Source organism: Crassostrea angulata, chromosome 3 (genome assembly GCF_025612915.1).
Source record: "Crassostrea angulata isolate pt1a10 chromosome 3, ASM2561291v2, whole genome shotgun sequence".
NCBI lineage: Eukaryota > Metazoa > Mollusca > Bivalvia > Ostreida > Ostreidae > Magallana > Magallana angulata.
In genome coordinates, this window is record NC_069113.1 from 46,437,482 (window position 1) to 46,463,523 (window position 26,042).

The 26,042-nt window shown below is 34.1% G+C and overlaps 3 protein-coding genes across 4 annotated transcripts; 1 reads left to right on the forward strand and 2 right to left on the reverse strand.

Moving 5' to 3' along the window:
* LOC128176181 (deoxyribose-phosphate aldolase-like) lies at positions 1 to 2,269 on the reverse strand. Its single transcript, XM_052842300.1, has 2 exons — positions 2,029 to 2,269; positions 1 to 1,081 (listed from the first exon to the last, which is right to left on the reverse strand). Exons 1-2 carry the CDS (start codon positions 2,235 to 2,237, stop codon positions 331 to 333), a joined length of 960 nt encoding a protein of 319 aa, XP_052698260.1. The 5' UTR covers positions 2,238 to 2,269; the 3' UTR covers positions 1 to 330.
* Positions 2,270 to 2,503: 234 nt separating this feature from the next.
* Positions 2,504 to 6,630, forward strand: LOC128176182 (iron-sulfur cluster assembly 2 homolog, mitochondrial-like). The gene is made up of 4 exons (XM_052842301.1): positions 2,504 to 2,666; positions 4,015 to 4,114; positions 4,658 to 4,773; positions 5,990 to 6,630. The coding sequence occupies exons 1-4, from the start codon at positions 2,509 to 2,511 to the stop codon at positions 6,159 to 6,161; spliced, it is 546 nt and encodes a 181-aa protein (XP_052698261.1). The 5' UTR covers positions 2,504 to 2,508; the 3' UTR covers positions 6,162 to 6,630.
* Positions 6,176 to 25,938, reverse strand: LOC128176179 (thyroid adenoma-associated protein homolog). 2 transcript variants are annotated; one of them, XM_052842299.1, is made up of 34 exons: positions 25,855 to 25,938; positions 25,312 to 25,499; positions 23,357 to 23,528; positions 22,336 to 22,447; positions 21,724 to 21,887; positions 21,116 to 21,250; positions 20,783 to 20,903; positions 20,040 to 20,617; positions 19,582 to 19,691; positions 19,106 to 19,192; positions 18,769 to 18,967; positions 18,348 to 18,441; positions 17,928 to 18,098; positions 17,381 to 17,545; positions 16,812 to 16,921; positions 16,475 to 16,668; positions 15,988 to 16,175; positions 15,586 to 15,881; positions 15,269 to 15,400; positions 14,851 to 14,955; positions 14,556 to 14,666; positions 13,936 to 14,179; positions 13,517 to 13,754; positions 12,877 to 13,095; positions 12,039 to 12,237; positions 11,508 to 11,908; positions 10,728 to 10,898; positions 10,175 to 10,274; positions 10,031 to 10,063; positions 9,820 to 9,938; positions 9,456 to 9,537; positions 7,196 to 7,310; positions 6,636 to 6,790; positions 6,176 to 6,272 (listed from the first exon to the last, which is right to left on the reverse strand). In XM_052842299.1, the coding sequence occupies exons 2-34, from the start codon at positions 25,434 to 25,436 to the stop codon at positions 6,213 to 6,215; spliced, it is 5,505 nt and encodes a 1,834-aa protein (XP_052698259.1). In that variant the 5' UTR covers positions 25,437 to 25,499; positions 25,855 to 25,938; the 3' UTR covers positions 6,176 to 6,212. The 2 variants fall into 2 exon arrangements, with proteins under 2 accessions (XP_052698259.1, XP_052698258.1); XM_052842298.1 differs by having other exon boundaries at positions 25,859 to 25,935.
* Between the last annotated feature and the right edge of the window lie 104 nt (positions 25,939 to 26,042).

A 26,042-nucleotide genomic window follows, 5' to 3' on the forward strand; every position in this document is an offset into this window, starting at 1 on the left:
TTTATGGGAAAACAAATAGTGTCCTTTGTAAAATATTTTAAAAATAAAAACAAATTGAATATGGCATTATTCTCTAGTTACTGGGAAAAAAGGAGAGACTAAGAACTACTGGTTCATTCATTTCTGAATCAAATTCATCTTAATTGGTATCAAGGAATTTTAACTACCAGTATGGTTAATAACAATCATAACAAAATCATTCCTGACGTTTCCTTAATGAGAGTACTACTGATTATCTAGCACTTTTAACAAACTATCTTGTAAAGTCTAGCAGTGTCTTCAAGAAACAGATCCTTGGTAACTTTTCCCCTTCATATGCACTCATATCTGTTATGACATAGGGATTTCATGGGCAGCTGCGTATCTACCATATACGAAATGGAACAGCTGTCTTTCGATATCGATCAGAAGAGCACTGGCTCCAATGCGAAACAAATGAGGGGACAACCATTCATCACCCAGCTCTTCTTTCATTAAGGACAGCCAAGTGCAAGCATCTTTAGCACTCCTTATTCCCCCTGCAGGTTTAAAGCCAACTTTGTATCCAGTCACTTGGTAAAACTCTCGTATGGCTCGAACCATTACAAGGGCCACTGGCAAAATAGCATTCACTCCCTCTTTTCCTGTAGATGTTTTGATGAAATCTGCTCCTGCCATCATACAAGCCATGCTTGCTTTGTAGATATTGACCATGGAGCCTAATTCACCGGTGGCCAATATGGTCTTCATGTGAGCCTCTCCACAAGCCTCCCTCATCATGCGGACTTCATCATACACACCCCTCCAGTTACCCTCCAAGGCAAACTGGCGATTGATGACAATGTCAATCTCTTTGGCCCCATCTGCTACTGCCATTTTTATTTCCTCTAGACGTGTTTTGAGGGGCACCTGTCCAGTAGGAAATCCTGTGGCTACTGAGGCCACCGGGATGTCAGGGCGATTTGCAGCTTTAAGGTATTTTACACAATCAGCTACTCGGTTGGGATACACACAAACTGCACCAACTGTAATACCCTCATTATCCATCTCCATGGCTTTAAGGATATCCTTACCGACAGGATGTGCTGCCTTAAAACACAACCTGAAATGAAATTATTCAACATGTGTCAGGTTTCTCTTTAATAAAAAATTTAACACAAGTTATAAAATCCTTGTGAAAACTATTTCTGTAGATTGTTTCAGCAGAAGATACTGACATTTATAATCCATAACCTGGAGATTTGTAAACCATTTTCATAGTAAATTCAGTGCACATTCTAAAGTTTGATAAAGAACTATATATGATAAGAGTTAAGTTTGGCCCCCATAATTCACCATTTTTTAAAGTGTTTCGGGTACAATAATATGTGATGTTATAATATAGAAGAGTTGATGTAAAATATATTTTTCACATATTTGTTTGATTTATTTGCACTCACTTGCAGTATATGACGTTAGAAGTGACAATTTTTTATAATTCAATCAAAATTAGTCGAACATTGACATTTTTCTTATCTTTTTACGAATGGGAAATATAGAGCGCATGCTTGAACCAGGACAAATTTTTTGTCACTTATTAGACTTGGCTAGACACATCTCTGATTAAAATATTTTGTTGGTTCAAGCATGCGCTCTATGTTTCCTGAAAGAAAAACTGCTTGAAAACAAGCTTTTTTATGCTAAAATGCAAAAATGGCGGGAAAAGGTTGTCTTTACAATGCCGTATTTCTAAATTGTGGGCACTTGAATCAAAATGAACATTAAGTTTAAACATCACATATATATCTGTACAAAGAAAACAAATAATTGCAGTAAAATAATGATATTCCTTTTAGGGGGCCATTTTAGGCCCATACCATATATAGTCCTTTATGAATATAAAACCTAAGGGTTGCAATAGATCAATTTGACCATTATGAACTTCTAAAATTGAACATGCATATTAAACTTGAACAGTCTCCTAGCTTTCTATTTATAATGGTGCATTAAAAGCTGAGAGCAAGCAATTCAAATTACAATGCTTTACACAGGTAAGCTAATAATGATAACCTGGACACATTTGATGGAGTATCGTCCCCTGCCAAAGTTGTAAGATCAATGCATGTGACAGCCCGCAGCAACCATGCAGCTTGCCATTGCTTCTTTACTGTTCTTCGGGTCCCTAGAGTTTCTGCCCTGCGCTTGACAGCAGGTAAATTGACGTGGATATTATCAAACCAGCTTGAATCGTACTCCACTCCAGGATTTCTGGCCGACATGTTTAGTTGTGTTCAGCTATATGTGACAAACTGAACGCTCACAATTTTAATTCATATTGACAAGTGCTTTGAACGATAACGTTAGAGCCGGATGCCAGCCATTTAGAGTTATGTTATTATATTACATAATACTTGAGAGGGGTCAGGTATGTTACACTGTTCTAGAGAATTCTTAATCGAAAATCACAATTTACAGAAATTTCTGATGTCTTTCATATAGACAACTGAACGATCCCTAACTCTATCACGGGTGCGTTTGAAATACACTTCGATGACGTTGAAGGCGAAGAGCTGTTTCGACGCAGATTTCTTTTCGTCCTGTCGTTTTTCGCTTCTGATTATTTTAAAGATAATTTTAATGGAATTATTAAGGAAGATTGGTCTATTACAGAAGACAAGCCAAGCTATTCTGCGTCAATGTTTCAATAGGTAGGACTTGCTGTGTATAAGTGTCAATGAACAGAAAACGTGTCTGCTGATGCCAGTGATGGAAAATTTAGGTTATTTCTGCTGTCAAATGACCTGCAGACGAAATGAGCAACGCGCTGCTCTGTTGTTGAACTGATTAATTTATGGAGACCATAAACCTTATACCGAGCGCAGCGAGAGGCGGGCGAAGCCCGCCTCGCGAAGCGAGGATTAATGGTAACACGTATATATAAGAAAATCAGTGAAAAATGAAAGTTGAATCAGGGGTACTAAGGCCCAAAAAATTTTCTTCCAGCCATGGGCGCCGCCATATTGGCCGCCATTTTGTTTTTGAAAAGTTAGTTCGATCATTGATTGACTGGTACTTATCGATGTTTATTGCCCCTAAACTCGATTTAATAAGTTCCAATGTTTCAATAGAAGGTAATTTGAATTAAAAGAAATTAAAAAAGAAAACAAATAAGTTTTAATAGTGCTTCAATCAAGAAACACGACTTGTTCTATGTATGTCTTATCAAATTATCAGATGGAAAATGAAAACATTAACGCCAAGGAACTGATCTTTAAGATTCTGAATAAAGTATTCAATTTTATTACTTTGGCATTCATATGAATTAAATTGATGAAAGAAGAATTAAAAACAAATTCCGAATCACGTAAGTCTCTTCGGCTATTTCCGAAGACGTTTTACGTCTGAAATATGACGTCATAATGTAGACTGAGCACGCGACATTTAGTTTAACTCTGACGAATGATTTGAGAAGGCAATCATGCTGGCGGATCCTACTGTGTGCGTTTCAAATAGATTTTATTATACAAAAATCAAACTGCACTGTGTTAAATCTGCACTCGGTCCAACGGTCACACCGTTTACATATTATACTGATGTATTATTACTAAGAAACGTTCCAGTGGAACATGATTCGTCGATTGTGCTACTGGTATCAGAATATCCATAGTTTATAATTATGTAAGCCATTTTCACATGACATCAGCTGCGGATGAATAGATCTAAGTCAATAAGGACTGTTTGATTGCTTTTTGAGTTAAATAAAAGATTTGATTTTTACACAAGGAAACTCGCCTTTTTTATCATTTCATAAAGCTTTTGTCAATAATGCTCTCAACCAACATCATTTCATGGCGTGACGATGTCGCTGCATGTGTTCAGCATCAAGAAAACTACTGTGACATCAGTCAACATCAATATTTTGCCGCTTTGCATAATATAATTTGTAGTGATTTTTTAGATTGATTTTCATGATGATAAAAGAACCATTACTGTAAGGTTTTATAAAACATCTCTTTATTAACGTGCAATACGAGGTGTAAATGGTTTGCATTTCAGACAAATAACATGGAGTGAAAGGCGCACTGTCCATTTAAGCCAGAGAAAACTGACAAAAAACGAAAAGGACTTGATTAGACTTAGTGATACCTGTGTGAAGGTAATGTAACAATTCTTAATTTGTTGTTAGTATGTAAACTATTTAAAACTTGGCAGTTGCATAATATGTTCTGAGATTTATCTTTAACTGTTCCCTTTTCTTTTGATTTGTGAATAGTAGCAGGGTTTGCCACAACACACTCTAATCCTACTTTTACTCTCATTCAAAGAATAAGTATTCTATACGTATGACTCGTGAACATGTTTAACTGATTATGTTCAACTGAATTGAGTAAATACCTTACAAGTGCATTGTATCAATATACTGGTACATGTACAATTAGTAATTTTTCGCAATGATCTTATTTTCACTTTTTAAGCAATCACTTCTACATTGCAAAATATCCAATATGCAAAGATTGTATCTGAACTATTTGCTACAAGACTTTTTTAAATTGCTAAGGGTGACTGATGCAAATAATATTTTCCCCCTTATCACAAATTTTGTGACATGAAAAAAAAAATGGATATATTGCATTTCATTCCTGGTAACAGATTAAGGTTTCTACATTCTGAAATGATCCTATTTTTAATGTACATGCAGAGACTAAAAGAAATTGCACAAGACAACTCCTATCTGAGAGTAATGGTGGATGGAGGGGGCTGCTCTGGGTTTCAATATAAGTTTGACATAGAGTCTAAAATCCATGAGGATGACAAGTAAGTAAATTAAATCCAGGAAAACAACAATCATTTTGTTATGTATTTCTACTGCTGAATCCAGGCAATTTGACCCTGATTTTCTTTACTGACCATACTATTTGAAGATATGACTGAAAGCATTCTAATGTCTAAGTAAAGAACAGTTTGGCATGTGATAAATTTTATTTTGAGGCAACCTAATCAGTTTAAAACTAGAGGTTCTGTGAGCAAGCTCACAATTGATACCCCCCGCTAAGAAAAAATCATAACTCATGGATTTTTTTAGTTTAGAAAGTATTGGATGAATCTGTTTCACCGTCAATTTTCTATAAATAACAACTGCTCTATTTTTTAAAACTGTTAATTCTGATATGAGTACACAAACCAATTTCTATTATCTAATAAAATTCCATTTCATTTCAAGTTAACTATTAATGCATGAGGACATTTGCATCCTCATGTAAACAAACATGACTCAAATCAAACGAAAATCCACATGTCAAACAGCCATTTAATATAAACATTTTGAATTTTTTGTATACTAAGCCCGATTTTTTTCCAAAAAAAATTTTTCCATACATTTCCCCCCCCCCCCCCCCCCCCCAAAAAATACATCCAGGCAGGCCATTTTCAGAGAGGTGGGGATGAGAATCTAAAAAATAATTTTATGTGGCCTGAGACAAGCAAGCTTTGTGTCAAATTTTAGCTTCTAATTATTTCCAATAATACAAGACAACACATTTAGCATTTTTTAAACAATGACCTTTAACTTCCTCAATTGACCTTGGATCAAGGTCATGACACACCCTTAGGTCATCAGCAATCTTTGTGTGAAGTAAGAACTTTCAGTGATTCTCTATAAGAAAGATACGGACCGGACAAGAATATTGCACAGATAGACGGACGGACAGACAAGGTAATTCCTATATACCCCCCCCCCCTAACTTCGTTTGCTGGGGGTATAATAAATCAACAAGAGGCCATGGTAATCTACTTAAAGAAATTTTGGTACGGATGCACTTGAAAATAAAAAGTGCATGTTTTCTGTATAATTGTATGCCCTACAGTTTTTCAACCTAAATTTACCATTTGACATAAAAATGATTTTGGTGTAGATTTTGAATCATAAATATTCAATGTAAAATTTGTTTTGTATGTGATATTTGAAATGTAATGTACTTGTAAGTACATGTACATGTATTTGTTGATAACAATTGCCCCTTTTCTATTGTAGGGTATTTGAAAAAGATGGTGTGAAAATAGCTATTGATGTTGACTCCCTGGAATTCCTCAAAGGTTCTACCATTGACTATCACGAAGAACTCATTCGGAGTGCCTTCAGAGTTATCGATAATCCTAAAGCTGAACAGGGATGCTCTTGTGGTGCCTCATTCTCGATCAAGTGAAAAAAATAACACCATTCAACAGCAACAGCATTTATTGAGATGTCTGCATGATTAAATTAGACAGATTGTATTCCTCAGAAAGCTTTGAACAGCCCATGGTATCTTCTTGTTCTGAGGAAGAAAAGAAACAATAATCTGTGATACATATTATGAGTTAAACAAAGTTAATAAAGGATTAGCTTAAGTCGAAGGGGCATTACAAAATTCACTCTTCTGCAGACACACAAGATTTGTCATGACTTATTACGACTTATAAATTATTATAATGATATGCAACAGAATGTGTATTTTTGCAAGCTATTCATTTTTCCTAATTGAGGAATAACTTGCAGTGTCTTTGAAATGAAATAACAGATAATGCAGATATTCAGATAAAAGCCTTCAAATGGTACCATGTACTTGTATGTGTGTCAAGATTTTTACACACAACGTTTGTTTTGTTTTGAAATAAAAGTTTAAAAACATTGAACATACTGTCATAATGTTATTGTATCCAGTATTCATCTGAGAGATGTTCTCCTCACTGAGGCAGGCGGGCTTCTCATCTAGCAACAGTTGAACCATGAGCAATAACTGCACTACTGTCCTCAAGTTAGCTGGCTCACATACATCATTGATCACTGAAGAATCTGTCACAAAACCATGGAAAGTGACTATCATACCACTAAGGTGGCTGGGTGGTCAACTAATTAACAATCAGATCTACCTTTAATTTTAGATGTGGTTTTATAAAGCTATAAACTATTATTTAGTAAAAATTTTAATATAATTTTAAAATTTGAATATTTTTCTAAATATTTATCCAGAGTTCTTCTTCAAAAAGAAACTAACAAAGTCTAAAAATGACCACAACCATCCAGCCTTCTTTAATTGCTGTGTTTAGAAATCTCAATGTTCTCATAAGAATTATCAAAGAGAATCATAATAACTATGTACATGTAATATGAGATAAAATTACAATAGTCTCACACACGACTATTTTAGCATACCAGTAGCCTTGATAAAGCAATAACCACACTAAAGTTATAACATACCAAGTTGGTTTAGATATGCTTCTACAAACTGAAGATCCTGCACTATATCCTGTTCATTTATCCCCTGCATATAGGAATGTGTCACTTCATTGGTGTTGCCCAAGGCCAACAGTTTCTGTGGTAGAAAACAACACAATAAAGTAAATAGTAAAAGAGGACCATGGGTCACAATACCCAGCTGAATAGTATGGACCTGATTCACACACATTCATTTGTTTATATAATCTTACATTATCTTCCATGTGATCTAAATACCAACAGTACTGTATATGTACCCCGTATAAGCAATGAAGGCCCTATGCTTTCATCAGTGTTATAAAAAAAATCCTTCAATTGTAAGACAATTTTGACTACTTGTATCCTCCATTTCTAAATTGAGAAGAAAATGTAAATGGTCTCCGACAAAATTAGCTTTATAGCTGGGCAAGTTAAATTAAACAAGATATCTGTGAGCCAATGCTCACTAGTGATACCCCCGCACTGATGTGAATATGCAAAATAACCAAAGTCGACATTTAACTGAAAGCTGGCATCCGATTGGTACAGAAATATATCCCACAATATGGCATGCCTAAACAAATAGTGTGTTAAAATTTCAAGCATCTGCGATAAACATTTGCTGAGAAATCTTTGAGGAAAATTTGTTTGAAAATTTTGGCTGAAATAAACAAAGTACTCATTTAACAGGAAGTTGACATTGGATTGGTACAAAAATATATCCCACTATATGGCATGCCTTAACAAACACTGTGTAAAAATTTCAAGCATCTGCGATAAATAGCTGCTGAGAAATCTTTGACGAAAATTTGTTTGAAAATTTTGGCTAAAAATAAACAAAGTCATTGTTTCACAGGAAGTTTACGTCCGATTGATACAAAAATATATCCCACAATATGACATGCCCCTACAAATAGTGTATTAAAATTTCAAGCATCTGCGATAAATAGTTGCTGAGAAATCTTTGACGGAAATTTGTTTGAAAATTTTGGCTAAAAATAAACAAAGTTGCATTTAACAGGAAGTTGCGGCCCGATTGGTACAAAAATATATCCCACAATATGGCATGCCTATACAAATATTGTATAAAAATTTCAAGCATCTGCAATAAATATTTGCTGAGAAAACTTTGACGAAAATTTATTTGAAAATTTTGGTTAAAAAATAATCAAAGTCGTCATTTAACAGGAAGTTGACGTCAGATTGATACAAAAATATATCCCACAATATGGCATGCCTATACAAATAGTGTGTTAAAATTTCAAGCATCTGCGATAAATAGCTACTGAGAAATCTTTGACGAAAATTTGTTTGAAAATTTTGGCTAAAAATAAACAAAGTCGTCATTTAACAGGAAGTTGACGTCTGATTGGTACAAAAATATATCCCACAATATGGCATGCCTATACAAATAGTGTGTTAAAATTTCAAGCATCTGCGATAAACAGTTGCTGAGAATTCTTTGACAAAAATTTGTTTGAAAATTTTTGCGTCCGATTGGTACAAAAATATATCCCACAATATGGCATGCCTATACAAATAGTGTGTTAAAATTTCAAGCATCTGTGATAAACAGTTGCTGAGAATTCTTTGACAAAAATTTGTTTGAAAATTTTTGCTAAAAATAAACAAAGTCGTCATTTAACAGGAAGTTGACGTCCGATTGGTACAAAAATATATCCCACGATATGGCATGCCTATACAAATGTTGTGTAAAAATTTCAAGCATCTGCGATAAACAGTTGCTGAGAATTCTTTGACAAAAATTTGTTTGAAAATTTTTGCTAAAAATAAACAAAGTCGTCATTTAACAGGAAGTTGACGTCTGATTGGTACAAAAATATATCCCACAATATGGCATGCCTATACATATACTGTGTGAAAATTTCAAGCATCTGCGATAAACAGTTGCTGAGAATTCTTTGACGAAAATTTGTTTGAAAATTTTGGTTAAAAAAATAAGCAAAGTCGTCATTTTAACAGGAAGTTGGCGTCCGATTGATACAAAAATATATCCCACGATATGGCATGCCTTAACAAACACTGTGTTAAAATTTCAAGCATCTGCGATAAATAGTTGCTGAGATAAATGCGACAGAAATTTTTGTTACGGACGGACAGACAGACGGACGGACAGACAGACACACAAGGGTAAAACAGTATACCCCCTCTCCTTCGGAGCGGGGGTATAATAAAACAGTATACCCCCTCTCCTTTGGAGCGGGGGTATAATTATGACAATAGAATTTAATTTTGAACATACCTGTAACATTTGGAACAAATACCCAGCATTAAAGATGGCCTCCGAATAGAAACTATTGTCTTCTGCTTCATACAACTGTTTACTACAGACAAACACACAAACAAGATAATAAAAATGTTAAACCTATTCGAGGCATAAAAATGTTCCATAAGAAGAAATATTTTAAACAGTTAAAGTATAACATTACGGGAGATTGCAAGACTTCAGTTGTCTATGATCAGGGCTGTTTTCCTGAGGCAAAGAGCATTTTTCATGACATACACAAACCAACCAACATTCCAGTATGTTATTTGTATTATGAAAATGAACAAGAAAATATATGTGCATGTAGTAGTAGGAAAAAAAATATCAGTCAAAAATGTACCCCTTTTGTGGTTTCACAGACAACTGGAGAACACTCCCAGGCTGGTAGAGTTTAAGAAATGCTTCCCTCACAACTTCTGATGACCACCAGAAATGGCCGCTGAAATAACTGATCCATTCCTGTAATAAGAAGTGCACACAATATTGAAAGGATTCAACCAATGAAGAGGAAAGGTTTGAAATTTGAAAACTATGTCTGACTTGATACTTACTTGCAAACAAATATTGCATTGCAATGATGCATACTACAAATGGAAAGAAAAATAATGTTATGTGGTGTCAATATTCATCACTTACAAAAGAATAAAATGACCTAAAATACAAGCATCAAAATAAAAGAGATTCCACATTGATACCTGGTTGAATTCCTTAGACAGCGAGGCAATGAAGTTTGCGGCATGTACTCTTACATCGGTGTCATCATCTTGCACCAGGTTCCAGACACAGAAAAACAACCTGTTAGAAAAGACAGCATGTACATGTATTTGTATGTTTTACCGAATCACTGGCAGTTCTGTATTGGGGTATTTTTTGTCTCAGTTCTTACTTATTTGAAATCATGCATATTTGTTGTATGTTAATGATTACCAATAATTTTCTTAGAATTTAAATCTCCTGTTAACTATGAGATGCACAGACCCAAAATGTTTCCCTTGGGCATAGAGGAGGAACAATGATAATATTTGGAACTTTTGGTAAATTTGTTATGGGAATTACAAAATTGGAATTTTTCAGGAGGGTTAGGACCCCCTAAACCCCTTTTGATGCATGCATGCATTACTGGAATGCCATCATGTAAAAAGTTTTACAAATTAACCCCTGTGTCTTAATTAAAGGTGATAATGGTAATGAGATAACTACACTGTCTTTATAAAAGTTTGGTATCAAGAGTTATTTTTCAAAACATACTTGATAACAGAGGACAAGATTAGTTCCCCTTTCCTCTGCTGGCACAACCTCAGAACAGCCTGTCCAAAAATCGACAGACAGTGACAGACAGCTTGCTTGCAGCGGTCAACACTGCTGCTGATTTGGTACATGGCATCACAGATTAACAGAACATCCTGGTCATCAACCTCCCTATGTTAAGAAGAAAATTAGTATTACCTACATTTGGTATTACATTAGTATAAAACAGTAAAAATCAATTCTATATTCAGTACACTGAGAGGAGAGTAAAATGTACATGTACTGTTATCTATAATAATGACAAATTTCGATATTTAACTACAGCTGAAATTAGATATCTCGGACACTGATATCTCGAATACAGTGGATATGTCGAAGTGATTTGTAAGTCCCAACCACTTATTTTATAAGTATTATTGAAGTTTTAAAACAGTCCCTTCTAGTTTAAGATAAAAAAGATTTACTGTAGATGAAAATGTTTTACAGCATATAAGGATATTATACATCTTTAAAAAGTTGCAATTTTTTTTTACCTGTATTCTAAATTTGGTCGATAAAGTGCTTGTTCAAATACCATTCTTTAGATTTCAAAAATAATTTTAAACAAATGACAAAACTTGTGCACATTTATTTACCAAGTAACAGCTAAAAAATCCTATTCTTAAAATACTCTGATCCAGAATTACATGTATAGTACTCTAGCCCTGTTATGTGATTGATCTAGGCTTTTCTATCGAAAGTGGTCATTATTCACTCTTTGATTTTATGGATGTTTCTTACCTTGTCTGCTCATTAAGAATACAAGCATCTAGATACACACTCCCTAACTCTAACACCCCTGCGCCCAGCACCCCACGATCCAAGATTCTGTGTTTGTTTTGTTGCCAGATCTCTTTCAAAAGACCAAGATCAGATTTGTTCATTGTCCTTTGCTTCATGTATAATGCAGTCATACAGGAAAGAAGAGCACTCTTCAAGGGGGGATAATTCTCTGCCTGTGTGCACTTCAATAGCTGTGGGAGAGTCTCAGAAATCTTGTCTTCTCTGATTAGATTGGTGATGGCTTCAATCACATACAGCTTCACATCAGCATCTACCTCCCCCGACATCAGCATTTCCACACACACCGAGTAATGTCCATATTGTATCAAACAATCCACAGAGGCTTTCTCTGTTAAAGGCTTTAAAACAATTAAAACAAAATCAGTCAATGTAGCCATAGTACATATATACAAAATACAAAAATTATGTAAAAATTGTAAAATTACGTGTATATCTTAATTATATCTGTATTTGTTTTCATAATCATACCTTTGGCATCTTTTGTTCTTTCCTATGTGCATCTGAGCAAAATTGTTTCACTGTGCCAAGTATTTTGCTTTTTGTTGTCTGGTTTGTTTTGTCAATCAGACAGCACAACAGATGAACATACTGGGCTGACACCAAGTCTGGTAGTCCGGCCACTGAGCTCTGAATATTCAATAAGGTGTTTGTAACTTCCTCAGGTATTCTGAAAATAGACACAAGATGTTTTACACATGCTTTGTGTATTGACTTGTTGGATGTTAACCATTCAGCCTGACCTTAACTCTATAAACGACCTTTAAATTACTAATATTCAACTCTGACCTTGACATTTCAGGTCATCAACACAACATTTCTACCATGTATAGTTCAACCATAAAAACTAAGAGAGGATTTAGAAATTTAATTAAAATTGAAATTTAAGATACTCCAAAATATCAAAAGTTGCTTTGATTATTGTCATGTTCTGATGTATATATTATATATATATTAATGTTATAATGTACTGTTTAAAAATTTATATACACAAGAACTTTATCAACATTAATTTTATGAGACTTGCAAGTCATCAGTTTTAAGTAATTGTGAGTTTCTGCTGATATATAGGGTACAACTCAATATTTTGACCACTGACTTGTTTTATTAGCTGATTTTCAATGCACACAAAAATAAAATCTCAAAAAATTACAAAAATATACAGCAAATATTGTAGGGAATGAATACACATGTATTGTTTAAAACGTGTTTGATAGTTCTACTATTTTAAGTGGTTGATTGAAATTAGTAATTCACTTAATTATTTACATGTGGCTTAGTGTAGTTGAAGATTAAATATCCTACATACTCATTGCAGCTGTTGATTAGCAGCTCTACAGAAACCAGAGCTCCATGGATGAAGTTACTTTCGTTGGATTGCTTCAGTTCTGAAAGCAGTTCTTTTGCTGTGTTCATGGTGACTTTCTGTGGAACCAAGGAGACATAGGCAGCAGCCGACAGCTGGCGTAAGTAGTACACAGGACTTCTCAACAAGGTCTTCACAAAACTCCTCAGAGGTAAGGCCTCACTGTCACAAATATAAGACAGTATTATATACATGAAAATACAATATCAAACATGATATCTTAAAAAGATGACACATATCATTACTGTAAAAAATGTTGGCATTCTGACCATTATAGTTTATAATGATTATTTCAATTAATATGAAAGTATATTGTGGTGACATTTTGTTTTTACCATCAGTCTGTACATGTATAATAAATTGTAAGCATTGCTAAAGATCTGATATATGCTGATGCATAATAAACAAAAATGGCTGCTCTATATAAGCATTTATAAAGGCTTTCAACACATCATTGTCATAGAATTTCCTATTAGTTGCCCAAGTAATTGTCAATATTTTGGTACTTTATCTTCTCATAAATTGCATGTAGACTGTACATATACCTATATAAATTAATCATTATTATGAATAAATTAATTACCTTGATTCACTTTCTTGATCGAGTCTACCCATGTTTGACAGAATTGTAAGAACTGGAAACAGGGAGGGATGGAGGGAATCTATGGCAGTTATCTCCCTTTGCAGTGCATTTTCCAGACTTTGGAGGAGAAAAGGGACCAATTCTGGGTAATGAGCAGATAACTCTGACAGAGACTTGGTGTTGCATGCCTGGCTTCCAATCATCTTCTTTTGACCAAAAAGTCTGGTCATTAAAACACCTATAAGTAAAAATATATCGTTTTCAACCAGTGTACTTGATAAATATCTTCTTATCTATGATTTATAAAATAAAGTAACATGGGCACCACAAAGCAGTGCATTGGTGTATTACTATGCTACAACTTTTAATTGTGTGTTTATACAGTACCATTTGATGTATTCATATAAGATAATACATACTAAACAATCGTGTTGCTGCATTCCTGATGGACCAAGCAGGAGACCCAAACTGCTCCACTACCAGGATCACAGCTTTCCCGATGAACTGCATGAGTGCCTCGTGTAAGCCAGAGTCTCCGTACAGACATTTCAAGATGTTCAGAGCATGAACCTGAGGCAGATCATGTCGGTCGTCTATGCTCTTGTCTAAAGGAAGCTCTGCCATATTGAACAGACCCTCCAAGGCTGTCCTCATCAATTCACTCTGTAACAATAATGTAACATCATAAAAAGTATAAAAACTTTAGGCCTCCTCTCCCCAAATTTGTTATTGGTTTTTTCAAAATAAAATGTTGAAGGCAATGTACAGTATTTCATTTTTTATCCTTTTTTTAAACTTATAATAGAAATTTTGAGCTATTCCTCTTTTATTTATATGGCAATAAAATCAAAAAATTTGCAGAATTAGATCTGATGCAGCGGTGCATGAGAAACAAACCATCTTTGGTCTTAGAACAATGTATGATACATTTATGTATGCAGTACATTCATTAAGTAATATTCAGACAAAATGAGTGAAGGGCAAATGCTCAAAGACACTACTAATGCACTGTTACAGAACAAAATGAGGGAGTCTCTACCTTTTTGGTGCGGCGTTCACAGGAGACAATAGACTGTATGATCACAGGCAGACCGGCCGATTTCCTGGTGGTAGATGTGGAGGATGCTTTCACTTTCAAGCTCTCCATTGACTGTGGCCAACAAAGTGGATTTACATGTAAATTTTGTTAAATGTAAAAAACATATAAGTATGGTATGTCAGAACAGCAATCCTTTTGGTAATCTTAGTTTCAGATTTGAATTCATTTTTGTATGCAGTAAAAATATTATGAAAAGTCTTAAACTTTTTTGTTTTTGTTTCTTTTGAACACTTACTTCAGTTAAGATCTTTTGTGGAATACATGTCAATTCTTTGTTACTTGTTTCAAACAGTGCTGAACAGAAGAGGATGAAAGCTGCTCTGCATCCTTCAATAACGCCCTGTAAGACATGAGAAAGGTGACCGATGTAATCCTGTTCTGCTCTTTATTGAATTGTAACTTCCTTCATTTCTTTTGTTAAATCTTGTTGAATATACTCATTGCATGAAATTTATACAAGTCAGAACAATAGGGATATATGTACCGGTAATGTAAATTGTGTAGTACAGATTACTGCTTGAGCTATTTAGAGTGAAGGTCTTTTATACTGCAAACCAAAATATGTTTGCATAATTTTCTCCTCAGGCAAATACTTGGTTTAAAGTTGTCCTTAAGGATAAATAGTGAAAGTTCTACTGGCATTTAAGCCTTACCCTGTGTCTGCACTGAGTCAATACTCTAATGAAGGTGTCTCCTATAGACTGAACAACCTCAACCTTTGTGTCCATCTCATCTGAGAAGCTGATCATGACTCGCGATAGATGTCCCAGGCTAAGACAACTCTCCTGTAAATAAAATCAATCACATGTATATGTATTTTATTTACCGTAAATCACTTCAACAAATAATGAATAAATATTTCCTTACACTGTACTCTCTCAGAAGTCAAAGAATTTGAATTTAATTTGACTGATTACTTTCAAATACATGAAGTTTTTACATCCATTTTATCCATGTAATGGTGAAGTACCTTAATGTTGACCCAGCACCATGACAGTAGATATTGGTGTTCCCCTGACAGGGCCTCAGTCTGACTATAGTCCTCCTCATTCTCCAGAATCAGGCTCTCCAATGCCTGCCCTATCTCTGCAAAGGAAGGACAGCCCTCGGACTCGGAGCCTCGGGCCATGATCCCTAACATGGTCTGGATGATCTGGGTGTTTAGCTGAACCAAAGAGAGATAATGCTCTTTGAAGTTTGCAATGGAGTCATGCTGCAGCAGTTGTGAACATTCTGTCAAACATCTTGTGATAGCTGTCACATAACCTAAAATAGAAGACATACATCCAAAGTCCTTATTCATCAAATTTAACTTAATCTATGTTGAGAGCACAAAAGTTTGTATATAACTGGTTATGATAAGAATTCTAACCATGAATAGACACTGTCTTGGAAGCTTTCACAGGAGCATCTTGGGATTGGACCAGCATTTGTCTGACTTCTTTTAACAAGTCACAAAGGAAAGAATCAATTGGTATTCCCATTTTCTCAGTCAATGTCAGGTCACAAGTACAGTGATTGGACTGTATAGAGAATTGCCATCCATTTTCTAATACACACCTAAAAGGGACAAAATTTAATTCCTACCAGTAAATGTGAAATAATGGAAGTTCAAAATTTCATACAATACAAAATTACCAAAAACCTTTTGTTTTTGTGCGAGAAATTTTTGCAAAGTTTGCAAGAGCCTCGTCATTGCGAATATTTCTCACAGGGAACCAGTCCTCAAATATCTCTGGTACTTTTATATCAGATAATTTACACATCATTTGTAAACTTAAGTCGCCGTAAAAAAAATAATGAATAAAGTTGGTGCATGCACAGTATTTAGAACTGCAGCAATCTATAGTCTGACTTACTTTGAGAAGACAAGTTTACAGAGAAGAGCCCCACTCTGACACTGATAAGGTTTAGGACTATTACTCAGTTGTAAAGCCTTAGTTAGCAGATGACACTCTGTGCTGCCATCAAAACCATCCCCTGAAGGCCTGGGACTACCATCCAGAGGCCAAGTAAAATACTCCAACAGCAGACTGCATGCCAGCTCCTGAATCTTTAATAGATAAGTCACCTTATTACATAATGTGTTTTATTCTTTGAACTATACTATTGTAATTTATTTTGATTCCATTTAACATTCACATATTACCGGTATGTACATATATCTAAGCAAAGTATTCTGGGAAGCTTGCTTACATCATCGGCTCCATCCAACATACATGTAATCAGTACTGTGTTGCTATGGCTACAAAAGAAATCCCACAATCCTTTTTCCTTCACATGCTGGTTCAATCTTTTGGTGCTTTCTTCAATAAGATAATAAAATTTACACATACATGTAAAATAAACATTAAAAGTCAATAAAAACTAAACATGAAAGAAAAATTCAATGCTTTACATGTAGTGTAATATGTTATATACTATTTAAATACAATTAAAACCTTGTTATCTTAAACTCAATAGGATGCTATAAGACCTCTGAAATATCCAAAATTCTTGGTTAAATATACATGTATGTACATAAAGAAATAGTGGTTGAGTCTTCCAATTCCTTTCACATATCCATGGCATTCAAAATAATGATGTTCAAGATATCATAGTTTAACTGTATTCATATTTTACTGAATGTACAGTTTTCCCCTTAAATTACATGTAATTGTTACAAAGAATATCGTATCTACTTTAACATGAAGGATCGAAGAAAACAATTATTTATAGCTGGTTTAACTTTGTGTATTTTCGTTTAGTCATACACATATACTAACCAGGTGTAAAGGACTTTCTTTGCTTGGCTTTCTCATTGTACTGAAACGTTTCATACAGAATGCTGAGGATTTCCAGACAGATCTTTCGTCGCTGGTAGCAGGCCCCAGGGACAAGGTTATCAATGCACAAAGTGTGGAGCCACTCTACAAACTGTAGGGACACATCTAGAAAGAATAAATATTTCATAATCATTAAGTCACTATAACATCATTTTTTAGACTATTTGTTTAAAGGTATGCAAAAAAATGGTAGGTAATGGAATTTAAATTGATAGTTTACTTTAAGCCAGGAAAAAATCACAGAAATATAATAAATTAAAATATGCCATTCACTTTTGTGCAATATAAACATTAAAGAGACATACAACATGAATGAAAATTACTTCCTGCTACTGTTAAACATCTATTTTACACAATATTTTCTACATATTACATCTTCTTTTAAAATACAAGTTTGTCATGACCAAATTTACTTAAATTTTCAAATTCATTATACTTTTAATAATTTTTTTTTTCTCTGAGACGTTTTCAACAGCTTGATACTTACCGAGTAAATTTGAGTCTCCAGACTTGATGAGTGCTATAGCTCCGTCCCTCACTCGCATCAAAAGTCTCTTCAGATGAGCCACTAGATGTTGTCTGAAAGGGGCAGAGTCTATCTTCAGATTCTGCGACAGAACTTCTCTCAGAAGTGTATCTTCTGTCTTTGAAAGTGGTTCTGTAATGCAAGAAATTTCTCAAATGTCTAAATTTATGTTGAACTTTATGTTTAACCATCCTCTAAACATGAGATTCATGTTTTCAGTATATATTAAGGCAAAGTTTGAGAAATTAATTCAATCATATGTAATCTATTGATTAGAATACCTCTATGCATTAACTCATGGAGGAAATTTAGTCAATATTATCATCCTAAAAGAATAAAAAAAGATTTACACAATAATAACACACAATAACGTAGAATTACCTGCTTTTTTGTGAGAAACACACACAAGCCCTAAAGCTTCTGATCGAATTTCATCTTGATAGGAATACAATCCCTCTCTGATCAACTCTACATTCTATGAGGATAGAAGAAAAATTTGGAGGTGAAGATGACAATATGTTATATATTTAATACACATTTAAAAATGCATGTACACTTTCATTGCATAAGGCATTACATCAAAATATCCATTTTTTTTTTATTCAAAATTTTCCATTTTTTGGAAAATGGTTACAAAAAAATCCTTATAGTAATTATTAATATGCCAGTCATTATGTGTTTTTGTCATCATTAGAAAACATAACTTGCTCTCACTTCTCTAGTATCCTGATTGACCCTGAGTTTCTGTCAACGTTTCCTTGCATAAATGAGATGTAATTACCATAATAAGAAAACAATTTACCTGCAATGCACAAACTTTTGTTGCTCGGATGACTTTTGACACACACAAATAGGCAAACAGAAGTCTAGATCTGTCTCCAGTTGTACATTTTTCCTTGGTAAGCAACTGCCCAAGTTTGCTTTGGATGTAACAACCCAAGTCTGGTGAAATCTTAGTTGTGGAGGGAATCCAATATTGGTTGATGTTGTTTCTCTGAAGCCTTGAGTATAATACATGTAAATAACAACACTTTTTCTGTTTGAGTAAAAGATAAAATGATAATATAATGGTATCAAATGAGAAATTTCTGGAAGCGATGCTTCAGACTTTATAACTGTTATTTCTCTTCATAGCTTACGTTTGGTCACTGAGCAGACCAGCTATAAGAGTTGTCCACCACATGGCTTCCCACGATCTGATAAACTCTGTCTCTTCAGTTCGAGTCCTGGAAAAGTAGAAGTCCTTGTCAATGTACTGTACAAGATATCTGATAATTGTGCTAAAGAACATTATAAATGACACAAGTGAAACTAGGTATTATAAATATGAACAATATGGTAATACATGTATGATCAAAATGGTGAATTTCAGATTACCATAGGTGACACATTTTAAGATAGGTTTAAGACTGGCTTGTTAACTAAATTCAGATAAATCTTTCCAATGCAGGAATATTGAAAAAATTAAATGTGCAATATGGTACAGGAATTGCATTTCACTGAATATGACTATACTTTTAATTTATGTCTGACTCCTTAAAATACTTATTCATATTATACATTGTAAATAAAATAACAAGGATAATGAATTATCCTATTTGTGGAAATCCAGTACCTTAAGTCTGCAACAAGGGCCTTGTACACATCTGCTGAGGCCGAGGCTAGGTAATTGGAGGTCAGACATTTAAGGAGCTCCTCTGGTAATGCAGGATATTCACGAATAATCTGAAGATCACCAGGTAAGAGATGAACTTATTTTTTAGAATCATTGTGAGTCACATGTAATCATTAAACTTAGACACATTTAATGAACATCCAACAACCCCCTGTAACCCCCCTAAAAATTAATGCCTGTAGTAAAAGCAAACTACTGACTATGTCACACTTTTTATCATTAATTTACACTCGTCTGGTAATTTTCAAAAGACCATTTTGTAATATTTATTAGAATTTGTTGACTTTTATATAGCCACAGCTCTATTTCACTTTGTAAATCAAGATTTCAACATGAACTCAGGAAAATGAGAGAGAGAGAGAGAGAGAGAGAGAGAGAGAGAGAGAGAGAGCACTTACATAGTGAGATCCAACATAAGGTACCAGAGCTGACATCACTTTATACTGGCCCTTTATATACCAAGGGACACTTTTAAGTTTCAGGAGAATAGAGGAATAGAAGGAGTCAGGATCTTTGGAACTCTTCCTATTCTCCTCTTTATGAGCCATCTCCCACACTTCAAACAAACATTTCAGTGACCTGGTTGCTAATTCTGACACATCATCCACAGGGCTATCCCAGTTAAGCCTTACAATGTCCAGAGTTGTCCTCATTAAATAAGACTGTATGAAATCTTTACACTGGATGGCATCAGAGGAGATTGAGTACAGAAACTTGCTAAACCAGATCTGAAGTAAGTTAAAGGCATGGTAGCGAATGGATATTGGTCCCATGCAGTACTCATGAACCACAGTAAACAGTTCAACACAAAATGGCACATATTCTTTTGAGTGGAATGCTAGACATTCATCACTGGAGCAAGCTAGCATTCCTTTCACCATGGCAATAGCTCCAAGCCTTTGCTGCAGCAATGAGTGTTCTTCCATTTCCCCCTCTGCCATCACCTCATCAAAGGAAGATACATGGGATCTGCTGCCTGCAGAGTATATAAATGGAGTTGTCTTCAATGTATTTAATTTACCATCTGATAAAAAAGTTTACAGGCCAAATCACTCCCTGGGGCAAAATGGGCTAACCAGGTAAGTACATGTATTTTCCTTGCACCAACAAAAAAAGCATTGTGTTGTATTATAATATTTACCTTGAAATATATTACTGAATGCTGTCCAGAATTTGCGGATAGACAAGTGATTAGTGGGAGCTGATGCAAAAAATATCCCAATGGCTGTTCCAGACAACATTTTTACATCTGCAGAGAGTGACTAGAAAAGAAAAATTTGTTGGACTAGAATATTCATACACTTACTTGTACCAGAAATTTTTTTTCTTTACACATGAACAAAGCATAACATGTGAACATAAAGGTAAAATTGTAAGGTAAAATGAATTCATTTGAAATCAGATTGACCACAACACAATTTTAAACATACATATCTTGGAAATAAACTAGTGGCAAAAAGTTTTGACTATATACCTCGTTGTCCAAAATCTGGAACAAACAGAGCAAGATTTGCTTTACAATTTGATGGTTGGGGTTATCTTCAGTTTCATCGTTCCAGGCTACAGCACAAGTAGTGGATGAACAAGATTGGAAGAGTTGAAGAACAAACTAAATAACAGAAAATCATACATCTTTAACTCAATGAATCATGTGAGAGTTTTAAAAACATTTGATTTGAATGAATCTAGAAAACATAATACTATAGATATGATTGATCTTTGGATAATTTTAATGTTTTCTTCTAAAACAGACATATAATCTTTAGAGAAAAATTATCATTTCAGAAAACTCTTAAATATAGAGATGCAAAGATTAACTACAGCAGTCAAAGATGGACCAATATCCCTCACCAGGCCTCTTTAGGATAAATGTAATGGTGATGATTACATGTATTAATCAGATGATGTCAGGTCAAGGTCATGACATCCTCAGATAATGAGAAACCTATGTGCTAAGTAGGAGCTTTTGATGTTTCTTTCAAAAGTGAGAATGGACAGACAGATTGATAAATGGATACAATGTTTCCTAAATACACTGTACCCCCTAAACTTTGTTTGAATGGGTTGGGGTAAATAACTGACCTTTACAATAGATGAAATGGTAAGAGGGTTTTCTATGCCAATCTCACTAGAGGCAGTGGAATGTTGGACATCAGTGAGCTGCTGAAGAATCCATGTCAGAACTCCAGGCATATTCTGCTCTGCTGTGCCCCTTATAATTTCACTCTGCTCTAAAAGACATGATGCTGTAAAAGAGGAAGTCAGAAATTAAGTCATGGAAATGGTACTGAAAACTTGACATATGCTTTAAAAATCCTGTGATGTAACCAGTATTCATTTGATATCTGGATACATGCTGTTCAATGAGAAATCAAGTAAGGTTAACAGTATTGAAAACTAGATTTAATGAAGTAAAAGAGAAAATGAGTACACTGGTACATTTAGAATTAATGGGACATGATAAGTCTGTAGAGGGAAGAATATGGGACTGTTTACAGATCTTATAGACTACACCATGTTGATCATTGAGGTATAAGAACAATCAATGCATATATTTGGCAACAGGTCTTTGAGAACTGTAAATTGATTCATCTATCTTATTAAATTATTTACAGAAGTTAAACAGCTTCAAATGAAGGAAGAAATGTATCAGTCTTGCATAACCAATACATGACCCCATTTCAAATTAATTACCTGCAGTGAGATTTTGTACTGTTGGATGGGGATTATCAATGATTTCTCCCCAAAACTCTTGTAATTTTCCTTCAATTATTTTACCATGGTCTGGTTTCAATGGTACTAAAAACTGTGATAAAAGTAGAAATATTAACATTAATAATATCACATCTTAGTTTATTTCATAAAAGGTGGGGTTTTTTACATAATAAAACCCATAAACTTTATTTGAATTGCATATAATCTTCAAATTTTAAATCTCTCTCTGATAGGAATTAATATCAGTGAAATGTGACTTGCACATGGACATTAAAGCTGCTTGGTCCGATTTTTTTGTAATTACAGTATACATTTTTTTTTTCATACAAATCATTTATCTTAGAAAGTTATGGACTTTCTCCTAAGAAAGTTATGGACTTTCTCCTATTTACACCAGCAGAATCAGTCTCTTTTCAAAGTTAGAAATATTCAAAGTAAATAAAAATAATTTCTCTTTGGGCAAACGAAAAAACAAACCAAAATGCATCACAGGAATATTTAGAAAAGGAAACCGCTTGGTTTCGTCCCCCGAATGATTGGGGTTATTCAACCCGCTTGCTATGCATCAATTGTAAAGAAAGCAGACTTTAGAAATATAAGCGAACAAAACGTACACATGTTGATTTGTAATTTGTCTGATCATTTCGACCTTTATTTAAAGCAATGTCAAATTCTTAATACAATCATACCCGTCTCGTCATCAGGGGTGAAATTTAACATGAGGCGAATTAACGCGGTACCTTTTAATGTCGTTTGTTTTTGTTAGCAAATTTTGTACGTATTTTTCTTCATTGAAATTTGGCATAATTGACGGGTAAAACTACTGCAATGTCTATTATTATACATATACTAAGCATAGCCATCATTTAAAAGCGTGCATAAAATTTGATATAAAATCGGACCAAGCAGCTTTAAGTAGTGCAAATAAAAAAATAAGATAAAACAGCAGCCATCATGTTCACAATGAATTTGTATACATTAAGTAAATAAGTTTACAAACCTTTTCTAGAGCTCTGGCAAGTTTTATATTTTCAATACAGTGACAGTACAATCTAATGATGACAGTGATGAATTTTTGTACAACAGAATCGTCTACAGCTGTCTTATTTGTCAATATTTTCCCTTGCTGAACATCATCCAGATTCCGTAAAAGTTTATGGATATCATTTGTTCTATGATCAACAATATAAAATGATGACAACTGTATAAAGAATTACACCATATACAACACATTTTTTCAACAGTTATAAAATCACATCCAATGATTAATTCTCAAATGGAAAGACTATTCACAGTAAAAATATGAGTCCAAATTACTTTAAGGCCAAAAAAAAAAATATGTGTGTTTCCGGTAACATGTCCCCCAAAATTAGGGTAGGTAGGTAGGCAATTACTTTTTTTTTTTACTTTACTTTTTATTTTAACTTCATATTATATTTAACTGTTTTTTTTTAGGTAAACTGTATGTGGAAACTCAGGCCTCTCACACCCATTTTTGGTGCTGGGGCCAGGGACAATGGATTGGGAAAAATGTGATGTTTTGATAAAAATTGGGAATTTTTTTTCTTACTTTATACGTACAGTCCCCTGAAGAGAAAACTAGGGTATCGGTATACTGATAGGATTTTTTAAAAATTAATAATTTTTTTAAAATTATTTTTAAAACTGGTAACATGTGCGTATAACAATAAGAAGGAAAAAAGTTTATTCATAGAGTGTGATACAAATTTCTTAATGAAGATGTAAAATTTCCCAAAAGGTTTTGTGTAATTACTATACATGTCAAATGGCAAAGAAACAGTTTATCAGAATTTTAAAAAAGTTATCTTATTTGTATTAATGTAAAATTTAATTTATTTTTGTATTTATACCTTTTACAAATAAATGTTTTTGATTGTGTAAGCTGAATGACAAATTTATAAAATCAGTCTCTGTACTTCTGTGTATTGGGGTATTAGTCCAACCCTCTGACCCACTTACTACCGTTTTGTAGAGGATCAGTTTAGACAAACATTTTTATAATAATTTTAACATTTATTGCAGAATTATAAACTATTAACAGCTTATCAACCAACTGTTATATCAGGATTAAAAGTAATAAACATCGTTTTTCAATTAAACTGTCTCTGAGGAAATTCTGGCCAAGTTACCGATCACAAGAAACAGTTTACAATGCGGTAGTGTTGCACCTCTTCACAGTGTTATTATGACTGCTGAATATACATGATATATATTTAGAATAAATATGGTTTTCTTTTAGTTACATTATTTATTTTAGTCAATCTACAATTGGGAAAAACACACTCAATTTTGGGGAAAAAGATGTCTTTTTTACGTTGGGAATTGGGCCGAATATCGGCCCCAATTAAAGAGAATCGAGAGGTCTGAAACTCTTATAAGCTCTTCTCCTCCCCCAAGAGACATATGAAGAAACATGATAGTGAGCCCCAACATGTGTGCCCTGTGTGTTAAAAAGCATTTTATAATAAATGGGAAATGACTCGTCATCTCAATAGAACTCATTTATTAATGCCTCGAACGTCAATCCTTTGGCTTTGCTTGCTTCAAAATTATGAATTTCTTCGTATAAATTCCCCACAGTCCACTGCCCAGAAAAGCTATTTATTGCATTAATTTCGGGTGAATGCAGACATTATTTTAACTTAAACCCCATGACAACATGTGATGGATTGGGGTTGCGATACCCGCCATGTTATCTACACATGTGAATCTTTCAAACGCTTGAAAAGACGTTTTTTATTCATATGTAAGTTACAAGCGTCTTTTTAACTGTGCGTGTTTTGAAGACTGTAGTTTTAGAACAAATTACAGTACATAATCCGGATTTGCAATAAAAAGTGCTAGGGTCGGCGCGTAAAATTAGGGTCGGTCGGGATACCGGAAACACACATATTTTTTTTTTTGGCCTAATATGACTGCAACAGCTTTTATTACCTGTAGTGTACTAAATTGCTAAAAAGTTGTTGAATTTTTTTGTGATTCTCCACTGGAAAGAGATGTATCCAGTCTGTTCCTTCAATTAGAGTTTTCAAATCAAATTTTGCTCCTACATCCATCATTGTAGTAGGTATCCTGCTACAGTGTCAGTCTGATAATTCTGGTATAGTAAATCAGCATAAGCCCTGAAGTCACAAAGAAAAACTAATTTAATATTCGGATATTTTATCGTTAAATTTATAAACATTGACCAAGTAATGCAGCAGTTGTCAGCGGGTGATTCAAAATAAAATTTCAAATTCACAATACATTCACTTTTTAGCCTCTGATGGTCAAACGAATAGGGTAAGGGGGTAGAAGAAAAACTGAACTGAGAAAATTCGCGCTATTATTATGCTACTGTACTTCCAAACTGAGGGACCCTATATATAAACATCTTCACATGAAAGAACTCTGGGCACACTGTCTTTCTGTATTTCTAATGCGATTAATGATTAGAAACCGAAACATTTACTTCAATACTAATAACTGAACACTCACGTACAGTCTTTCAATGAGCATCAACCCGAGTTATTTTCGCGCACATGTTGTTGTTTTGGTTTTCCATTATAGTCTCAAAACAAAATGAATATTTCACAAGTAGTATTTAATTAGATGATTTTTATTACTAAACATTTATGTAAAAAACTGTTTGAATAAACTTCATGGTATCTTTTATTATGATCTAT